The 17,784-nt window shown below is 50.3% G+C and overlaps 1 protein-coding gene across 4 annotated transcripts; it reads left to right on the plus strand.

Moving 5' to 3' along the window:
• The first annotated feature begins 252 nt into the window (after positions 1 to 252).
• On the plus strand, positions 253 to 10,137 carry STX4 (syntaxin 4). 4 transcript variants are annotated; one of them, XM_078345182.1, is made up of 11 exons: positions 253 to 551; positions 729 to 830; positions 920 to 1,041; positions 1,177 to 1,251; positions 1,687 to 1,757; positions 4,324 to 4,432; positions 4,512 to 4,588; positions 4,908 to 5,045; positions 5,949 to 6,059; positions 6,135 to 6,230; positions 8,085 to 10,137. In XM_078345182.1, exons 2-10 carry the CDS (start codon positions 733 to 735, stop codon positions 6,213 to 6,215), a joined length of 882 nt encoding a protein of 293 aa, XP_078201308.1. In that variant the 5' UTR covers positions 253 to 551; positions 729 to 732; the 3' UTR covers positions 6,216 to 6,230; positions 8,085 to 10,137. The 4 variants fall into 4 exon arrangements, with proteins under 4 accessions (XP_078201308.1, XP_078201307.1, XP_009007712.1 ...); XM_078345181.1 differs by having other exon boundaries at positions 942 to 1,041; XM_009009464.5 differs by lacking the exon at positions 8,085 to 10,137 and adding an exon at positions 6,324 to 6,566.
• The last annotated feature ends 7,647 nt before the right edge of the window (positions 10,138 to 17,784 follow it).

The following is a 17,784-nucleotide window of genomic DNA, read 5'->3' on the forward strand; positions in this document are numbered from 1 at the left end:
GGGAACGGGCTGGTCACGTGATGCAGTGGGGGCATCATGGGGTGATATGAGATGCGGGTGTCTCGGCTTACGTACAAATGACGTACTCCTACGCCTTTTGGCAACCAGATTTCCGTTGGAAGTTGCAACGGTTCCGGTGAGGGGGGCGGGTTCTCGCGTCCAGGCAGCTCCGTTTCCGCTCGGGGCGCAACAACTTCCGACTCCGCCTTCCCCCTCCGGCGAGGAAGAGACGCGACCTTGTGCGCATGCCCCGAATTTATCACGGAGGGGCGGGGCTGAGGCTGAGAGAGCAAGAGAGGGGAAGAAAAGGGAATTCCAACCTGTGGAACCTTAGTGGTCCCCGGGGTCGGCTCCTTCCCATTGACTGTGGGTGGTGCAAGGGACAGAGCGTCTGGCGGCTTGTGGGGGTGTTGAGGTCCGCACCGGGAGGGAGGGGAGTGTCAGAGTGTGAGTGGGGTACGGGAATTCCAAACTTGAGGGCCTCCTGGCTCAGGCGCCGAGGAGGGAGAGCTCAGGCCGCCATGCGGGACAGGACCCACGAGCTGAGGCAGGTGAGACATGGGGGCAGTGGAGATGTTGAGGGGCGGACGAACTGGAACGCAGGACTCCTGATCTTCAGGGCGGGGAGGGATGGCTGATGGCCAGGAAGGAAAGTCCCGGAAGCCTGTGGGTCGTGCGGGGTGAGAGCCGCAGCGAAACAGTGGTACCAATGACTCCGGGCCTCGCAGGGGGATGACAGCTCGGACGAAGAGGACAAGGAGCGGGTCGCGCTGGTGGTGCACCCGGGCATGGCACGGCTGGGGAGCCCGGACGAGGAGTTCTTCCAGAAGGTAAGGGGCTGGGGTCTCTGCCTGGATTCGCGAGGGGGTAGGAAGACCCGAGGACCAGCGTGGTCTGGAGTACCCCATATCTCTTTCAGCCCTCTCGGTCACCCTCCCCAGGTCCGGGCAATTCGGCAGACTATTGTCAAACTGGGGAATAAAGTCCAGGAGTTGGAGAAACAGCAGGTCACCATCTTGGCCACGCCCCTTCCCGAGGAGAGTGAGTGAAACTCCGACTGCAGGGCGCATGCACCACCTTAGGGATTGTGGGGGTTGTAGTCCCACATAGGTGATTGCCAGGGTGGTTTGTTGAGGTGGGAGCTGCTGTTCGGAGTCGTGGTCTTCTCTTATTCAGGCATGAAGCAGGACTTGCAGAACCTGCGCGATGAGATCAAACAGCTGGGGAGGGAGATCCGCCTGCAGCTGAAGGGTGAGCTCCTGGGACCTCAGACAGATCCTTCCCTTTGATCCTGCCCTGTTGTTGGTGTATCTGGGGAGTGTGTGGCCCAGAGAAGCCGATGATATAACCAGGTCACACAGCAGGCCTGGGTCTAGCATCTCTGTCTCCTGGCCTCCAGGCCATTGTACTCTCCACAGGACAAGCCGGCCTCTCAGGTTCTTTTATTTACAATGTAACCATTTACTTACACAGTTATTGCAGCCCACTGGGCATTCTTTGGGCAAGAGGATGGGGTTTTGTTAGGTGGCCTCTGCATACCTATGGGAACTCAGTGATGTAATGCAAAGAAAAATAAACGTACTTTCTCCTCTTGGAGGCTCAGCCTTAGTCATTTTATGATAAATTATATTTCCCTAAAAATCCATGGAAACAAGTACCCCCAGTACTCCATGTGTCTTCCCACAGCCATAGAGCCCCAGAAGGAGGAAGCTGATGAGAACTATAACTCCGTCAACACAAGAATAAGAAAAACCCAGGTGGGTTTTTTTTTCTCAGAAATGAGGACATTTCAGCAAATGTTTCATGAAGTACTGGATGACAGATGTATGAAGGAAGGGCCTGCAGAGATGGTGGAGTCCAGCGGAATGATTTTCCAAATGGGGAAACTGAACTCAGAGAAAGAACTTGCTCAAAGTCAGGAAACCAGGTCTCCTGATGCTTAGTCCGATTATAATACCCTGCTTTATTTTCTTTCATTCAATAAGAAGTTGCTATGACCCCAGACAAGACCTAGGTTTGGCTGTAGGGACACATGTTTCTTTTACTTTTTTTGCCTCAGCCTCCTGAATAGCTGGGATTACAGGCAGACATCACCATGCCTGGCTAATTTTTGTGTTTTTAGTAGAGATGGGGTTTCACCATGTTGACCAGGCTGGTCTTGAACTCCTGACCTCAGGGGACACTCCTGTCTCAGCCTCTAAAGTGCTGGAATTATAGGTGTGAGCCACCATGCCTGGCTGGGACACATATTTTCTAGGAGTCAAGATGAGGAGTTCAGGTTCAATAAGGACAAAGACATTACTCACGTAGGACTTGGTGATAATGGTGCTGCCCAGGGAAAGAGAGAAGTCATAAATGACTGGCAGCTTTCCTGCCTATGTGACAGGGAGTCCTTAGTCCCACAGGCAGAATTCAAGAAGGCAGGAAGAGGAACTTCCCTGGGGCGACACTGAAGAGGAACTTCCCTGGTGTGATATCTTATATTTTTAATTATTATTTTTTTGAGATGGAGTCTTGCTCTGTCACCCAGGCTGGAGTACAGTGGCAGGATCTCGGCTCACTGCAACGTCTACCATCTGGATTCAAGCTGTTCTCCTGCCTTAGCCTCCCAAGTAGCTGGGATTGCAGGTGTGCACTACCACACCTGGCTAATTTTTTTATATTTTTGGTAGAAATGACGTTTCACCATGTTGGCCAGGCTTGTCTTGAACTCCTGACCTCAAGTGACCTACCTGCTGTGGCTTCCCAAAATGCTACGATTACAGGTGTGAGCCACTGTACCTGGCCTTTGGGGTGATGTGACTGGCCCTCTCTGGGTCCCCAGTGAAAAGTACTTTAGGATTCTAGGAGGTCAGGGTTGGAAGTTAGGCCCAGGGTTGGAAGTGAGGACCCCAGATTGAAGATGGAGCAACTTGGGCATCTTGGAAGGGTGCAGCCGGATCCAGGAGAGTAGATGTATCTCTGGAAACGAAACTCCAAGGAACGAACATATTTAAGGCCTCAGGAGAAGGGGCAAGGCAGAGCAGATGACCTATAGCCAGTGCTTCTGGGGTAACCTGTGGTGCTGATTGGCATGAGAGGTCAAGGGCCCATGTGGGCTTGTTGCACCTGTTTTGCCTGGGCGGCATGTTCATCTCTAGGCTTATGAGCACAGTTGTGGTATAAGCAGCAAGGTTGGCATTCAGCAAGTGCCAGACCCTTTTGGAACTGTTTAGGATACAGCAGTGAACCAATGATCCCTTTCATCATGGAACTTCCATTCTGGTGTAGAGAAACAATCACCATAATACATAAGTGAATTATTTAGACATAATAAGCATTATGGAAAAAAGAGCAGAGGAAGAGGGACTGAGTATGCTGGAGAAGAGTACAGATGCAATTTAAATCAGGTGGAAGAACTTCATTCAGAAGGTAACATTTGAACAAAAGATTTAAAGGTGTTTGTGGAGAATGAGCATTCTAGGCAGAAGGAGAAGCAAAGACAAAGGCCTGAGCTGGGAGTCTGCTTTGTCTAGGGAGGGGTAAGGAGACCAGTGGGGAGGGAGGGAGGGAACATGAGGAGGAAGTAAGATCAAAGAGGTCAAGGGGAAAGGAGAGATCATAGAGGGCGCCGGCCGGTGCTGTAGCTCATGCCTATAATCCCAGCACTTGGGGAGACTCAGGTCAGAGGATTACTTGAGCCCAGGAGTTCGAGACCAGCCTGGGTAACATAGTGAGACCCTGTCTCTCTCTCTCTCTCTCTCTCTCTCTCTCTCTCTCTCTCTCTCTCTCTCTCTTTTTTTTTTTCTTTTTGAGACAGGGTCTCACCCACCCAGGCAGGAGTGCAGTGGTACCATCTCTGCTCACTGCAACCTCTGCCTCCCGGGTTCAAGCCATTCTTCTGCTTCAGCCTCCGGAGTAGCTGGGACTACAAGGTACCTGCCACCACACCTGGCTAATTTTTGTATTTTTTTTAGTAGAGATAGGGTTTCACCATGTTGGCCAGGCTGTTCTCCAACTCCTGACCTCAGGTGATCCCCCTGCCTTGGCCTCCCAAAGTGCTAGGATTGCAGGTATGAGTCACTGTTCCTGGTCAATCCCATCTCTATTAAAAATAAAGATCTCTTTATTATAAAAAATAATAAAGATCATGGGGGGCCATGTAGGCCTAATAAGGGCTTTGGCTTTGAGTCTAAGAGAAATGGAGGAGTCTGTCAAGGTCATCACAAGGTAGTTAAGGCTATAAGAGCTCATGCTATTTGCTCACTGTACTGTGGGGATGCTGAGGCTCAGACCAGGCAGGGATTCTCTCAAGGGTACCCAGCCTATATTCTCCATCTTTAGCACGGGGTCCTGTCCCAGCAATTCGTGGAGCTCATCAACAAGTGCAATTCAATGCAGTCCGAATACCGGGAGAAGAACGTGGAGCGGATCCGGAGGCAACTGAAGATCAGTGAGTTGTGTGTGCCCAGCCTGGCCCGCAGGGGCAGGTGATCCTGACCCAGTCATGAGCCTGGCCTTTTCCTTCGCAGCCAATGCTGGGATGGTGTCTGACGAGGAGCTGGAACAGATGCTGGACAGCGGGCAGAGCGAGGTGTTTGTGTCCAATGTGAGTGGCCATAGCCAGCCCCTCTCTGCTGTGCCTCCCATCCCCTCTGAGTCCTGTCCCTTCCTCCACCTCCCAGGCTCAGGTTATCCTCCTGCCTCAGCCTCCCGAGTAGCCAGGACTATAGGTGTGAGCTGCTGTACCCCGCTTGCTGTGGGCCTTTCTGATTGAGGGCACCCTGAGGCCCCGAAGGGAATTAATTATCCTGTCTGGAGTCACCCACCAGGTTCTAGGCCGAGGGCTCCCCGGAAGCTCAACAGGAGCTTCTGACCTGCTGTCGGTCTCCCTGTGAACAGCTGCCCCACTCCTGTCCACTCCTCAGATCCTGAAGGACACACAGGTGACTCGACAGGCCTTAAATGAGATCTCGGCCCGGCACAGTGAGATCCAGCAGCTTGAACGCAGTATTCGCGAACTGCACGAGATCTTCACTTTTCTGGCTACTGAAGTGGAGATGCAGGTAGGTGCCCTGCATGGCCCCAGACGTGAGACTGGACTCAGTCCAAATGGCCAGCTGTGACTGCCGCCTTCTGCCAGCCTTAGACTCTCTTCCTGAGGCTTTTGTGTCTTCCAGGCTTGGTCATGCCCCCAGATTGGTGCTTATTCGTATCCTAGCTGTACCCCAAGAATCGCGCTTATCTCTGCTGCTACCCAGATACCCACTCCCTTCTGCATAGCACCCTGCCCCCTCTCCAACTTGAGCCTGTCTGTGTTTGGCCCCAGCCCTGGCTCCCCCTCTGCCAACAGCATCCACCCTTATACCTCTCAGAGCTCCAGTCAAAGTTGCCCTAGAGGGCCTTTCTCCTAACATCTGTACAAGGCTGGGGTGGGGGTGGCATTTCCCTGGGCCTGGCTGTGTGAGTTGAGCTGAGCTTCCAGCCTGTCTGGGAGGAGCTGGCCTCAGTCATGCTACAGCCAATGCCCTTTTGCAGCTGAGACTTACGGGAAAGAGATTTCATTCAGTAGGAGTACTGAGACCTGAGGCTGGTGGTGCCAGGAGGAGGCAGGGATAGGGAGGGCTTTGCAGCAGCTGGAGATGGGACCGGAAGAATGGGTAAATTCAGACAGATTTGTGAAGTCACAGTTCATCATCTGTGAAAGGTATGAGCCATTTGAGGCCCTCAGCTCCAAGCCACCACTGCAGATAGAGGTTGTATGGGATAATCAAGCAGGGGACAAGGGACCACGTGATAGAAAAGGCCTGGAAGCCATCCCCAAGGAGTCTGAGCTTTTGTCAGATCGAGTGTTTCCCTTGTCTTTGTTAGTGCAATTTTTCTTTTCCTGCCAGGAACATTTTTGTCATCCAGGGGTGGGTTGGACAAAGGCATCCCTACCTCCCTGAACCTCCCCATCCTCTGAGCAGGGGGAGATGATCAATCGGATCGAGAAGAACATTCTGAGCTCAGCAGACTACGTGGAACGTGGGCAGGAGCACGTCAAGACGGCCCTGGAGAACCAGAAGAAGGCTAGGAAGGTGAGCCTCTCAGGCCTGGCCCCTGCCCCAGTAACCCCATGTGACTTCCCTGACCCCCTCCTTCCTCTCCCACAGAAGAAAGTCTTGATTGCCATCTGTGTGTCCGTCATCATCGTCCTCCTAGCAGTCATCATTGGCGTCACAGTGGTTGGATAATGCCGCACATTGTTGGTGAGATGTTGGGGGTTGCCCCCTGGCCTGCCCCAGCCCTGGCCCTAGCCCTCCCTCCTCCCTCAGACCCTGTTCTCCCTCCTTCCCTTGCAGGCACTAGGAGCACCAGGGACCCAGGGCCTGGCCTTCTCTCCCAGCAACCTGGGGGGCAGGGCAGAATCTCCAGCCGGACCCCTCCCTCACACTGGCCCCTATGCAGAGGGGCAGACAGTTCTGGGGTTGGTAGCTGCTCATTCATGGGGGCCTCTGCCTTCAGGCCTCAATGCCTGGGGGAGGCCTGCACTGTCCTGATTCGCCAGGACACACGGTTTTGTAAAAAATTAAAAAACAGAAAAAGAGCATGGAAAGCCCTGTGCACATGTGTTCCTGGAAGGGCTGGCCCAAGGCCTCCGGGCTTCCAACCTCCCTATCTCCTGGACATCCCCGGGGCCAGGCCCAGCCCCAGCTGCTCAGGTCAGACCACCCTGGGTTCTGTGCTCATAGCAGGCTGGCTCTGCCCTTCTGCCCCCCTAGGAATGGGTGGGCAGGGCAGGGTAACACCCACATCTTACTCCTGGCTCAGTACTGTCCCTGGGAAGACAACTGTGAGTATCTGTCTTGGAAACAATGAGGCTGACCAGGCCAGGCTGGGACACAGTGAGATGGAGGTGTGTGTGTGTGGGGGGCATCAGTGGGCATCAGCAGCCCAGATGATGGAAGAGGCAACATGAAAAAATGCTTAATTGAGGCTGTCACTTTGGATGCAGTGGACAAGGATGGTCTGGTTGCAGCGGGGATGACATTTATTGGAGTAGAATGTTAAGTGGGGAGAAGCCAGCTATGGAGAGAAGCTGGGGAAGGGGTTGCCAGAAAAAAGCACAGGAGGCCAGGCCCTGTGACCAACAAAAGCACCGTCTTTAACATAAGAGTTCGGGCAGGGTGCGGTTATTAGCACCAGTAATCCCAACACTTTGAAAGGCCCAGGCAGGAGGATCTCTTGAGCCCAGGAGTTTGCACCTAGGCAGCATGGTGCAACCACTTCTCTTGAGAGAAGAATAAGTTTAAAAATTAGCCCATTGTGGCTGGGCATGGTGGCTCACGCCTGTAATCCCAGTACTTTAGGAGGCTGAGGCAGGTGGATCATGAGGTCAGGAGATAGAGACCATCCTGGCTAACACAGTGAAACCCCATCTCTACTAAAAATACAAAAAATTAGCGGGACATGCCTGTAGTCCCAGCTACTTGGGAGGCTGAGGCAGGAGAATTGCTTGAACCCGGGAGGCAGAGGTTGTAGTGAGCCGAGATTGCACCACTGCCCTCCATCCTGGGCTACAGAGCGAGACTACATTAAAAAAAAAAAAAAAAAAAAAAAAATTAGCCCGGCATGATGGCAAGTACCTGTCATCCCAGCTACTCCAGAGGCTGAGGTGGGAGGATCACTTGAGCCCAGGAGGTTGAGGCTGTGGTGAGCCATGGTCTTACCACTGAACTCCATCCTGGGTGACAGAGCAAGACCCTGCCTCAAAAATAATAATCACCAGCAGCAGCAGCATAGAGAGCCAGTGACCCGGATCAGTGCACCTGGTGGCTGAGGGCTACGTTCCTGAAGCAGGTAGTGGCAGCAGAAAAGCCTGACCCCTGGTGTCTTCAATAGGGCCCCTGAGATCCAAGCCCTGACTAAACTTCTAAGGGCTCCTAGCTCCGATGCCTAATTTCTGGAGTGGTCATGGCTCCTGTACCCCAACAAGTGGTTTTAAAGGACAAGCTGGTTCCTGGCTCCTGTCTGGTTGCAATAGGGCAGCGCCTCGCTCTGACCTCCAAGGTCTGGGGACCGCGAGGCACCCGCCAAGGTCCATCCTACTTTCAATCCTACAGGGTCCTGCAGTTGCTGCCGCCGCTCCCAGCTGCCCAGTCTGGCGGGTTCAGTCCCGTGTTGCCACACGTGGGTGACCGCATCGCGGAAGGGCTGGACGTGGCTTCGCTGATGCACGTTGGACCGGGCCCTGGACCGGGTTGGGGAGGGGCGGGAGGGCGGGATTGGGCCCGAGGGCTGGGCCTGGCCGACCCCGCCTGCTCTGCCTCCAAGGCTGGCGGCCCCGGAGCGCCTCCTGGTGGCCCTAGAGTGCGGGTTGCACGGTCCGAGAGGGCCCGCAACTCGGTGGGTCGTACATGGGGCGTGGTCAAGGCCATGGTTTGGTTTGGTTGCGATTGGCCAGCGGGACCTAAGTGTTATCTCTGAAGAGCATCGGGATTAGTCTGGAGGGTCCTGTGAGAGTGACCCCCACCCCAACATCAAAGGGCCTATAGGTCTAGGAAGTGGGTGTGCTCAGGGCCTCAGGGCAAGACCGAAGTGGTTGGATTGTAGACCACAAGGGGCTAGATTGAACCCTCAAAAATCACTGGAAGTCTGTGCATCTGAGGAGGGCCCGGCAGGGCCAGTGTGTGGTGGGCTTTACAGGAAAGAGCTCCACCTTCTCAGGAGTGTGCAGATGTGATCTAGGTGCGTCCACCCGATGGGAGCTGCCGGGCCAGGCGGATGCTGCCCCAGTACAAGGCCGGACCCAGGGCCTCTAGGCTTCCCTGATGCCCTGCCTGCATCTCCAGCAAAATCCTGTCCTGCTGGCTACCTTCATCCACTCTCTGGCTTCTCTGCCTTCAGAGTAAAATTGCAAGATCTGTGGTGCTTACTGGGATCTGATAGAGACTCTCGGCATCCACTGTCTATGCAGCCGGGGTCCATGTGCAGCGTGTGGCTCTTCTTACCCGTGCTGGACAACACCATGCCTGAAAAGCAGCTTCCCTGTTTCATCCAGGAAGCTGTCTAGAACCTCCTGGAAGAGGTGGCTGCATGGCCAGGTGGGGCCTTGGATGCCAGGCTCAAGCCTTTGAATTTTTCCTGTGGGCTGTCAGGACCCACGGAAGGTCTTTGAGCAGGTGAGTTTGGAGCAGACCTGGTAGGCAAGCGAACAGGTGGATTCCTAGCTTGGCTAGGAACTTGGGTCAAGACCCTGTTGCCCAACTTTCAGGCAACAGGGTATTGGTTAGATGTGACATTTCCAGATCCATCATGTACAACAACCTGTCAGCTGCAGCTCCCTCATTCAATCTATTGTTCAAATTCCCAAGGAAAGGAATGGTCTGGTCTACTCTCCAGGTCAGGCTATGTTGACTTGCCTAGGAATTGTCTGCCTTTAGCTCAAGACTTCGCCCTTGAGGCTGGGTGCTGTGGTTCACATCTGTAATACCAACACTTTGGGAGATCAAGGCAGGAGTATTGCTTGAGCCCAGGAGTTCATGACCAGCCAAGGAAATATAACAAGATCCTAGTCTGTGGTTACAAAAATTAAAATTAGCTGGGCACATGCCAATGGTGCATGCCTGTGGTCCCAGCTACTTGGGAGGCTAAAGTGGGAGGATTGCTTGGACCTGGGGTTGAGACTACAGTGAGCCAACATTGCACCGCTGCACCCCAGCCTGGGCAACAGAGCCAGACCCTGTCTCAAAAAAAAAAAAAAAGACTTTGCCCTTGAGTCAAGACTTTGCCCTTGGCTAAGAAGTATGCATGAGGCGCCATGGTACAAAACGCTGCAGCAGAGTGTGTATATGTGCTGGGGGAGGAGTGCATTAGTGCAGTGATTGACATCTCCGTTCTAGATATTTACTTTCCTTCCCTGCTGGGCCCCTCCCTATAGGAGCATTATACACTCATTCCCTGCTTACAGTAGACTTGGGCATAGGACTTGCTTTGGCCAATGGAATATGAGTAGAAATGTAAAGTATCTTCCAGGCTCAGTGGCCCACGCCTGTAATCTCAGCACTTTGGGAGGGCGAGGCGGGTGGATCATCTGACATCAGGAGTTCGAGACCAGCCTGGCCAACATGGTGAAATGCTGTCTCTACTAAAAATAAAAAGTTAGGCATGGTGGCATGCGCCTGTAATTCCAGTTACTAGGGAGGCTGAGGTAGGAGAATCACTTGAACCCGGGAGGCAGAGGTTGCAGTTAGCCAAGATTGTGCCATTTGTACTCCAGCCTGGACAAAAAGAGCAAAACTGTCTCAAAAAAAAAAAAAAAAAAAAGGAAGGAAGGTAAAGTATCACTTCCACATAGACGTTTTAGGCACCACAGAATGCTCTAGCAGCTTCTCTTCTCTTTTCCCTCTGCTCAGATTTCTAAGTCTAGATCTGGCAGTTTCCAGATCTAGACTTCCTGTTTAGCCTATAACCCAGAATGACAATGACATAAAGCTGGGCTCCAGCCTACCTGTAAAATGATGCAAAACGTGAGAAATAAGTCTCTCTTGCTGTGAGCCATTGATATGTGGAGGTTGGTTGTTAGCACATCAGAATGTTTAAACAAACTGTTACAGAATTAGGACCCAGAAGTGGTGTGCTGCAACACTATAAAATCAGCCTCGTGCAGTGGCTCATGCCTGTAATCCCAGCACTTTGGGAGGCCTAGGCAGAAGGGTCACTCGAGCCCAGGAGTTTAAGACCAACTTGGGCAATATAGTGAGACCTCATCTCTACAAAAAATTAGGCTGGGTGTGATGGCTTACACCTGTCAACTCAGCATTTTGGGAGACCAAGGCAGGTGGGTCACCTGAGGTTAGGAGTTTGAAACAAGCTTGGCCAATATGATGGAACACTATCTCTACTAAAAATACAAAAAAATTAGCGAAGCATGGTGGTGGATGCCTATAATCCCAGCTAGAGGTTGGGGCAGGAAAATCGCTTGGACCTGGGAGGCAGAGGTTGCAGTGAGCCAAGATTGCACCACTGCACTCCAGCCTGGGTGATGGAGTGAGACTCCATCTCAAAAAATCTAAAATGAAATAAAAAGTATTTTAAAAATTAGCTGGGTGTGGTCTGGGTGCGGTGGCTCACGGCTGTAATCCCAGTACTTTGGGAGGCCGAGGCAGGCGGACCATGAGGTCAGGCATTCGAGACCAGCCCTGCCAACATGGTGAAACCCTGTCTCTAATAAAAATAGAAAAATTACGGCCGGGCGCGGTGGCTCACGCCTGTAATCCCAGCACTTTGAGAGGCCGAGGCGGCTGGATCACGAGGTCAAGAGATCGAGACCATCCTGGTCAACATAGTGAAACCCTGTCTCTACTAAAAATACAAAAAAAAATTAGCTGGGCATGGTGGCGTGTGCCTGTAATCCTAGCTACTCAGGAGGCTGAGGCAGGAGAATTGCCTGAATCCAGGGGGTGGAGGTTGCAGTGAGCAGAGATTGCGCCATTGCACTCCAGACTGGATAATGAGCGAAACTCTGTCTCAATTTAAAAAAAAAAAAAACAGTAGCCAGGCATGGTGGTGTGTGCCTATAATGCCAGCTACTTGGAAGGCTGAGGCAGGAGAATCGCTTGAACCTGGGAGGCGGAAGTTGAAGTGAGCCGAGATTGTACCACTGTACTCCCACTATAGCCTGGGCCACAGTAAGACTGTGTATAAAAAAAAAAAAAAATTAGCCTAGTATGGTAGCATGTGCCTGTAGTCCCAAGCTACTTGGGACGCTGAGATGGGAGGATCACCTGAGCCCAGGAGGCAGAGGTTGCAGTGAGCTGAGATTGTGCCACTGCACTCCAGCCTGGGTCAAGAAAAACAAAAAAAGTCAACCAGGTTGGATGGCTCATACCTGTAATCCCAGCACTATGGGAGGCTGAGCTGGGTGGATCACCTGAGGTCAGGAGTTCCAGACGAGCCTAGCAAACATGGTGAAACCCCATCTCCACTAAAAATACAATAATTAGCCAGGTGTTGTGGCGCATGCCTGTAATCCCAGCTGCTTGGGAGGCTGAGGCTGGAGAATGTCTTGAACCTGGGAGGTGGAGGTGCAGTGTCAAGGTTGAGCCACTGCACTCCAGCCTGGGTGACAGAGCAAGACTCCATCTCAAAAAAAAAAAAAAAAAAAAAAAAAAAAAACCTAAACTATGTAAGCTCTATGACATTAATGTTGAGCTGGACAGCATCTAGTAAGGAAACTGTCATTGAAAGTTGAAAAGATGGTGACATGCTATGCAATGGCAAAGCATTTGGTAAACTTATGACCAAATGAACTTGAACTTGAGTCTTTAGGCCAAGAACTGGGGAAAGATAATATTAGCAGCATGCTGCTGCTGCTATTGCATACATTTGATGACTTACTGCAAGAAAGAGATGACTCAAAGTAATTGGTCAGTTTTGAAGCAGAAATGGAAGAGAATATAGAAATTCGAGGAAAGTGATCCACACCATGCCTGGCTTATTTTTCTGTTTTTTGTAGACAGGTTTCAGCCTGTTGCCCAAGCTGGTCTCGTACTTCTGGTCTCAAGGAATTCTCCCTACTTGACCTCCCAAAGTGCTGGGATTACAGGCATGCGCCACCACCCTATTTTCTTCCTTTCTTTCTTGGCAGGGTTTCTGTCACCCAGGCTGGAGTGCAGTCATATGATCATAGCTCACTGCAGCTTTGAACTCCTGGGATCAAGAAATCCTCCTGCCTCAGCCTCCCAAGTGACTGGGACTACAGGTGCATGCCACCATGCTCAGCTAATTTAAAAAAAAAAAACATGTTTCTGTGTTGCCCAGGTTAGTCTTGAACTTCTGGCCTCAAGTGATCCTCCTGCCTCAGCTTCCTAAACTGCTGGGATTACAGGAGTGAGCCAGAGCACTCCAGCCAGGTCTTCTTTTTTGTTTGTTTGTTTTTAGACAGAGTCTCACTCTGTTGCCCAAACTGGAGTGCAGTGGCACAATCTGGGCTCACTGCAACCTCTGCCTCCTGGGTTTAAGCAAATCTCATGCCTCAGCCTCCTGAGTAGCTGGGACTACAGAGGCACCTGTCACCACACCTAGCTAATTTTTATATTTTTAGTAGAGAGGACTTTTGCCATGTTGGCCTAGCTGGTCTCGAACTCCTGACCTCAGGCCATCCACCTGCTTTGGCCTCCTAAAGTGCTGGAATTACAAGCATGAACCACCACACCTGGCCAAGCCGAGTCATCTTGATTCTTGCTGGCATTTGGCAACTAGTAGCAGCCGCTCACAGGAATTGTAAAAATATCTACTGGGGCCCAGACCTAGCATCAATGTGGTGCCTAGTAAGTATCAATCTCACTCACAGCCTGAGATGCATTAAAAAGGAGCTGTCCAGGCTGGGTGCAGAGGCTCACTCCTGTAATCCCAGCACTTTGGGAGGCCAAGCAGGGTGGATCACGAGGTCAGGACTTTGAGATGAGCCTGGCCAACATAGTGAAACCCCATGTATACTAAAAATACAAAAATTAGCCAGCCATGGTGGTGCACGCCTGTAGTCCCAACTACTTAGGAGGCTGAGGCAGCAGAATTGATGGAACCTGGGAGGTGGAGGTTGTGGTGAGCTGAGATCACACCACTGCACTCCAGTCTGGGCAGCAGAGTGAGACTCAGTCTCAAAAAAAAAAGAAAAAGAAAAAAAGGAGCTGTCCAAAAGGTAAAATGGAGAGAAGCGAAGTCCAAACAAGCCGTTATTTCATGGATGCCCACCCTTTCCAAGCAGCCTCAACATAATGGTTAATAAGGTTAGGTACCCTGGCTCATGCCTGTAATCCCAGCACTTTGGGAGGCAGAGGTGGATACATTGCTTGAGCCCAGGAGTTTGAGACCAGTCTAGGTAACATGGCAAAATCCCATGTCTATTAAAAAAGAAAAAAGAAATAATATAAAACAAAGTAGGGGCCAGGCGTGGTGGCTCACACCTGTAATCTCAGCACTTTGGGAGGCCCAGGCGGGTGGATCATAAGGTCAGGAGTTCGAGACCAGCCTGGGAAAGATGGTGAAACCAGTCTCTACTAAAAATATAAAAATTAGCCAGGCGCGGTAGCAGGCGCCTGTAATCCCAGTTACTCAGGAGGCTGAGGCAGGAGCATTGCTTGAACCTGAGAGGCGGGGGTTGCAGTGAGCCGAGATGCCACTGCACTATAGCCTGGGCAACAGAGAGAGAGAGAAAAAACGAAGGGTTAGAAGTTAGACTGTGTGGACATTACCCAGCTAATAAAACCAGCCAAAGAGTACAAGAAAAGAAACTACAAATCAATACTTTTATTATTATTACTTTTTTTTTTTTTTTCGAGACGGAGTTTTGCTCTTGTTACCCAGGCTGGAGTGCAATGGTGCGATCTCGGCTCACCGCAACCTCTGCCTCCTGGGTTCAGGCAATTCTCCTGCCTCAGCCTCCTGAGTAGCTGGGATTACAGGCACACGCCACCATGCCCAGCTAATTTTTTGTATTTTTAGTAGAGACGGGGTTTCACCATGTTGACCAGGATGGTCTTGATCTCTTGACCTCGTGATCTCTGGCCTCGGCCTCCCAAAGTACTGGGATTACAGGCTTGGGCCACCATGCCCGGCCTATTATTACTTATTTTTGAGACAGAGTTTCGATCTTGTTGCCTAGGCTGGAGTGCAGTGGTTTGATCGCGGCTCACTGCAACCTTCGCCTCCCAGGTTCAAGTGATTCTCCTGCCTCAGCCTCCTGAGTAGCTGGGATTACAGGCATGAGCCACCGTGCCTGGCAATTTATTTATTTTTCATCATTTTTAGGCAGAATCTCACTCTGTTGTCCAGGCTGGAGTGCAATGGTGCCATCTTAGCTCACTGCAACCTCCATCTCCTTGGTTCAAGTAATTCTCCTGCCTCAGCCTCCTGAGTAGCTGGGACTACCATGACCAGGTATTTTGTATTTTTAGTGGAGGTAGGGTTTCACCATGTTGGCCAGGCTGGTCTCTAACTCCTGACCTCAAGTGATCCACCCACCTTAGCTTCCCAAAGTGCTGGGATTACAGGCATGAGCCACAATGCCCAGCATTATTCTTATGAATATTCAGAACCTCCACAAGGCTGAGAGAAAAATATTCTTAAGAATATAGATTGCCAGGCGTGGTGGCTCATGCCTATAATCCTAGCACTTTGGGAGGCCGAGGTGGATGGATCACCTGAGGTCAGGAGTTCAAGACCAGCCTGGCTATCATGGTGAAACCCCATCTTTAAAAAAAAGAAAAAAGAATATAGATGTGGCCAGGCGTGGTGGTGACTCACGCCTGTAATCCAAGCACTTTGGGAGACTGAGGTGGGCAGATCATGAGGTCAGGAGATGGAGACCATCCTGGCTAACACAGTGAAACCCTGTCTCTACTACACACACACACACACACACACACACACACACACACATACACAATTAGCCGGGCATGGTGGTGCGCACCTGTAGTTCCCAGCTACTCAGGAGGCTGAAGCAGGAGAATTGTTTGAACCCAGGAGGAGGAGGTTGCAGTGAGCTGAGATCGCATCACTCCAGCCTGGGTGACAAAGCAAGACTCCATCTCAAAAAACAAAACAAAACAGAATATAGATGTAAAAATCCTTATCAGGCCAGGTGTGGTGGCTCAGCACTTTGGGAGGCTGAGGCAGGCAGATCACGAGATCAAGAGATTGAGACCATCCTGGCCAACATGGTGAAACCCCATCTCTACTAAAAATACAAAAATTAGCTGGGCATGGTGGTGCACCCCTGTAGTCCCAGCTACTCGGGAGGCTGAGGCAGGAGAATTGCTTGAACCCGGGAGGCGGAGGTTGCAGTGAGCCGAGATCGCACCACTGCACTCCAGCCTGCCTCCTGGCGACAGAACAAAACTCTGTCTCAAAAAAAAAAAAAAAAAAAAATCCTCATCAAATACTAGGAAATTGAATTCTGCAATATAAAAAAAGGACTACACAGCATGGCCAAATGGGATTTATCCTAGGAATGCAAGGTTGGTTTAGTGTCCAGAAATCAATTAATGTAACACAGAATATTAATAGAATAAAGAACAAAAGCCCTATGATCATCTCAATAGATGCAGAAAATACATTTGACAAAATACAGCACTCTTTCATAATAAAAAAAATTTTAGGCTGAGCTTGGTGGCTTATGCTTTTAACCCCAGCACTTTGGGAGGCTGAGACAGGTGGATTACCAGGTCAAAAGTTCAAGACCAGCCTGGCCAAGATGATGAAACCGCTTCTCTACTAAAAATACAAAAAATAGCTGGGTACAGTAGCAGATGCCTGTAATCACAGCTACTCAGGAGTCTGAGGCGGGAGAATTGCTTGAACCGGGGGTGGGGCAGAGGTTGCAGTGAGCTGATATCTTACCACTGCATTCCAGCCTGGGTCACAAAGTGAGACCCTGTCTCAAAAAAAGTTGTTTTTAACTAGAAGTAGGAGGAAACGTCCTGAATTTTCTAATAATCACAGAGCATTTATGGAAAAACATCAGCTAATGTCATACTTAATGGTGGAAGACTAATGCTTTTCCCCTGAGATCGGGAACAAAACAAGAATGCCTACATCAGCCATTTTTTTTTTTTTTTTAAGACAGAGTCTCACTCTGTCACCTCAGTTGGAGTGCAGTGGACAGAGTAACATCCATCTCCTGGGTTCAAGTGATTTTTTTCTGCCTCAGCCTCCAGAGTAGCTGAGACTACAGGTGCATGTCACCATGCTCAGCTAATTGCTTCTACCATCTTTATTTAACATTGTGCTTTGCTGGGTGCAGTGGCTCATGCCTGTAATCCTAAAAACTCTGGAGGCTGAGGTGGGTGGATCATCACTTGAGGCCAAGAGTTCAAGACCAGCCTGGACAACATAGCAAGATCCTGGCTCGAAAAATAAATTTAAAAAATAAAACACAGGCTGGGTGCGGTGGCTCACATCTGTAATTCCAGCACTTTGGGAGGCCGAGGCAGGCAGATCACGAGATCAGGAGATAGAGACCATCATGGTCAACATGGTGAAACCCCATCTCTACTAAAAATACAAAAACTAGCCAGGTGTGGTGGCATGTACCTGTAGTCCCAGCTATTCCGGAGGCTGAGGGAGGAAAATTGCTGGAACTAGGGAGGTGGAGGTTGCAGTGAGCCGAGATTGCACCATTGTACTCCAGCCTGGTGACACAGTGAGACTCTCTCAAAAAAAAAAAAATTAAAATTAAAATTAAACGTAAACACATTTTGCTGAAAGTTCTAGCCTGGGAAATTAGGCAAGAAAAATAAATAAAAGGCATCCAAATTGGAAAGGGAGAAATACTGTCTCTATTTACAGATAAAATGATATTAAATATAGGAAATCCCAGGAATTCATACATACACAAAGCTATTAGAACTAATCAGCAAGTTCAGCAAGGTTGTAGAAGACAAGAATAATGTGCAAAAGTTAGCCAGGCATCATGGCACATGCCTGTAATCTCAACTGCTCGGGAGGCTGAGGCAGGAGAATATCTTGAATCTAAGAGGTGGAGGTTGCAGTGAGCCAAGATGGCAGTGCTGCACTCCAGCCTGGGTGACACAGTGAGACTCTGTCTTAAAAATAAATAAATAAAGTGCCAAAATTATTCTGTTTCTCATCACTAGCAGTGAACAATCCAAAATGAAATAACTCATTATAATAACAACAAAAGGAATAAAATACTCAGATATGAATTTAACAAAAGAAGTACAAGATTCATACAACAAAAACTACAAAACATTATCTCCTGAGTATTTTGGACACACAAAAAAAAGAATAAAGAAGACAAAA

The sequence above is a fragment of the Callithrix jacchus genome, chromosome 12 (genome assembly GCF_049354715.1).
Source record: "Callithrix jacchus isolate 240 chromosome 12, calJac240_pri, whole genome shotgun sequence".
Lineage (NCBI taxonomy): Eukaryota > Metazoa > Chordata > Mammalia > Primates > Cebidae > Callithrix > Callithrix jacchus.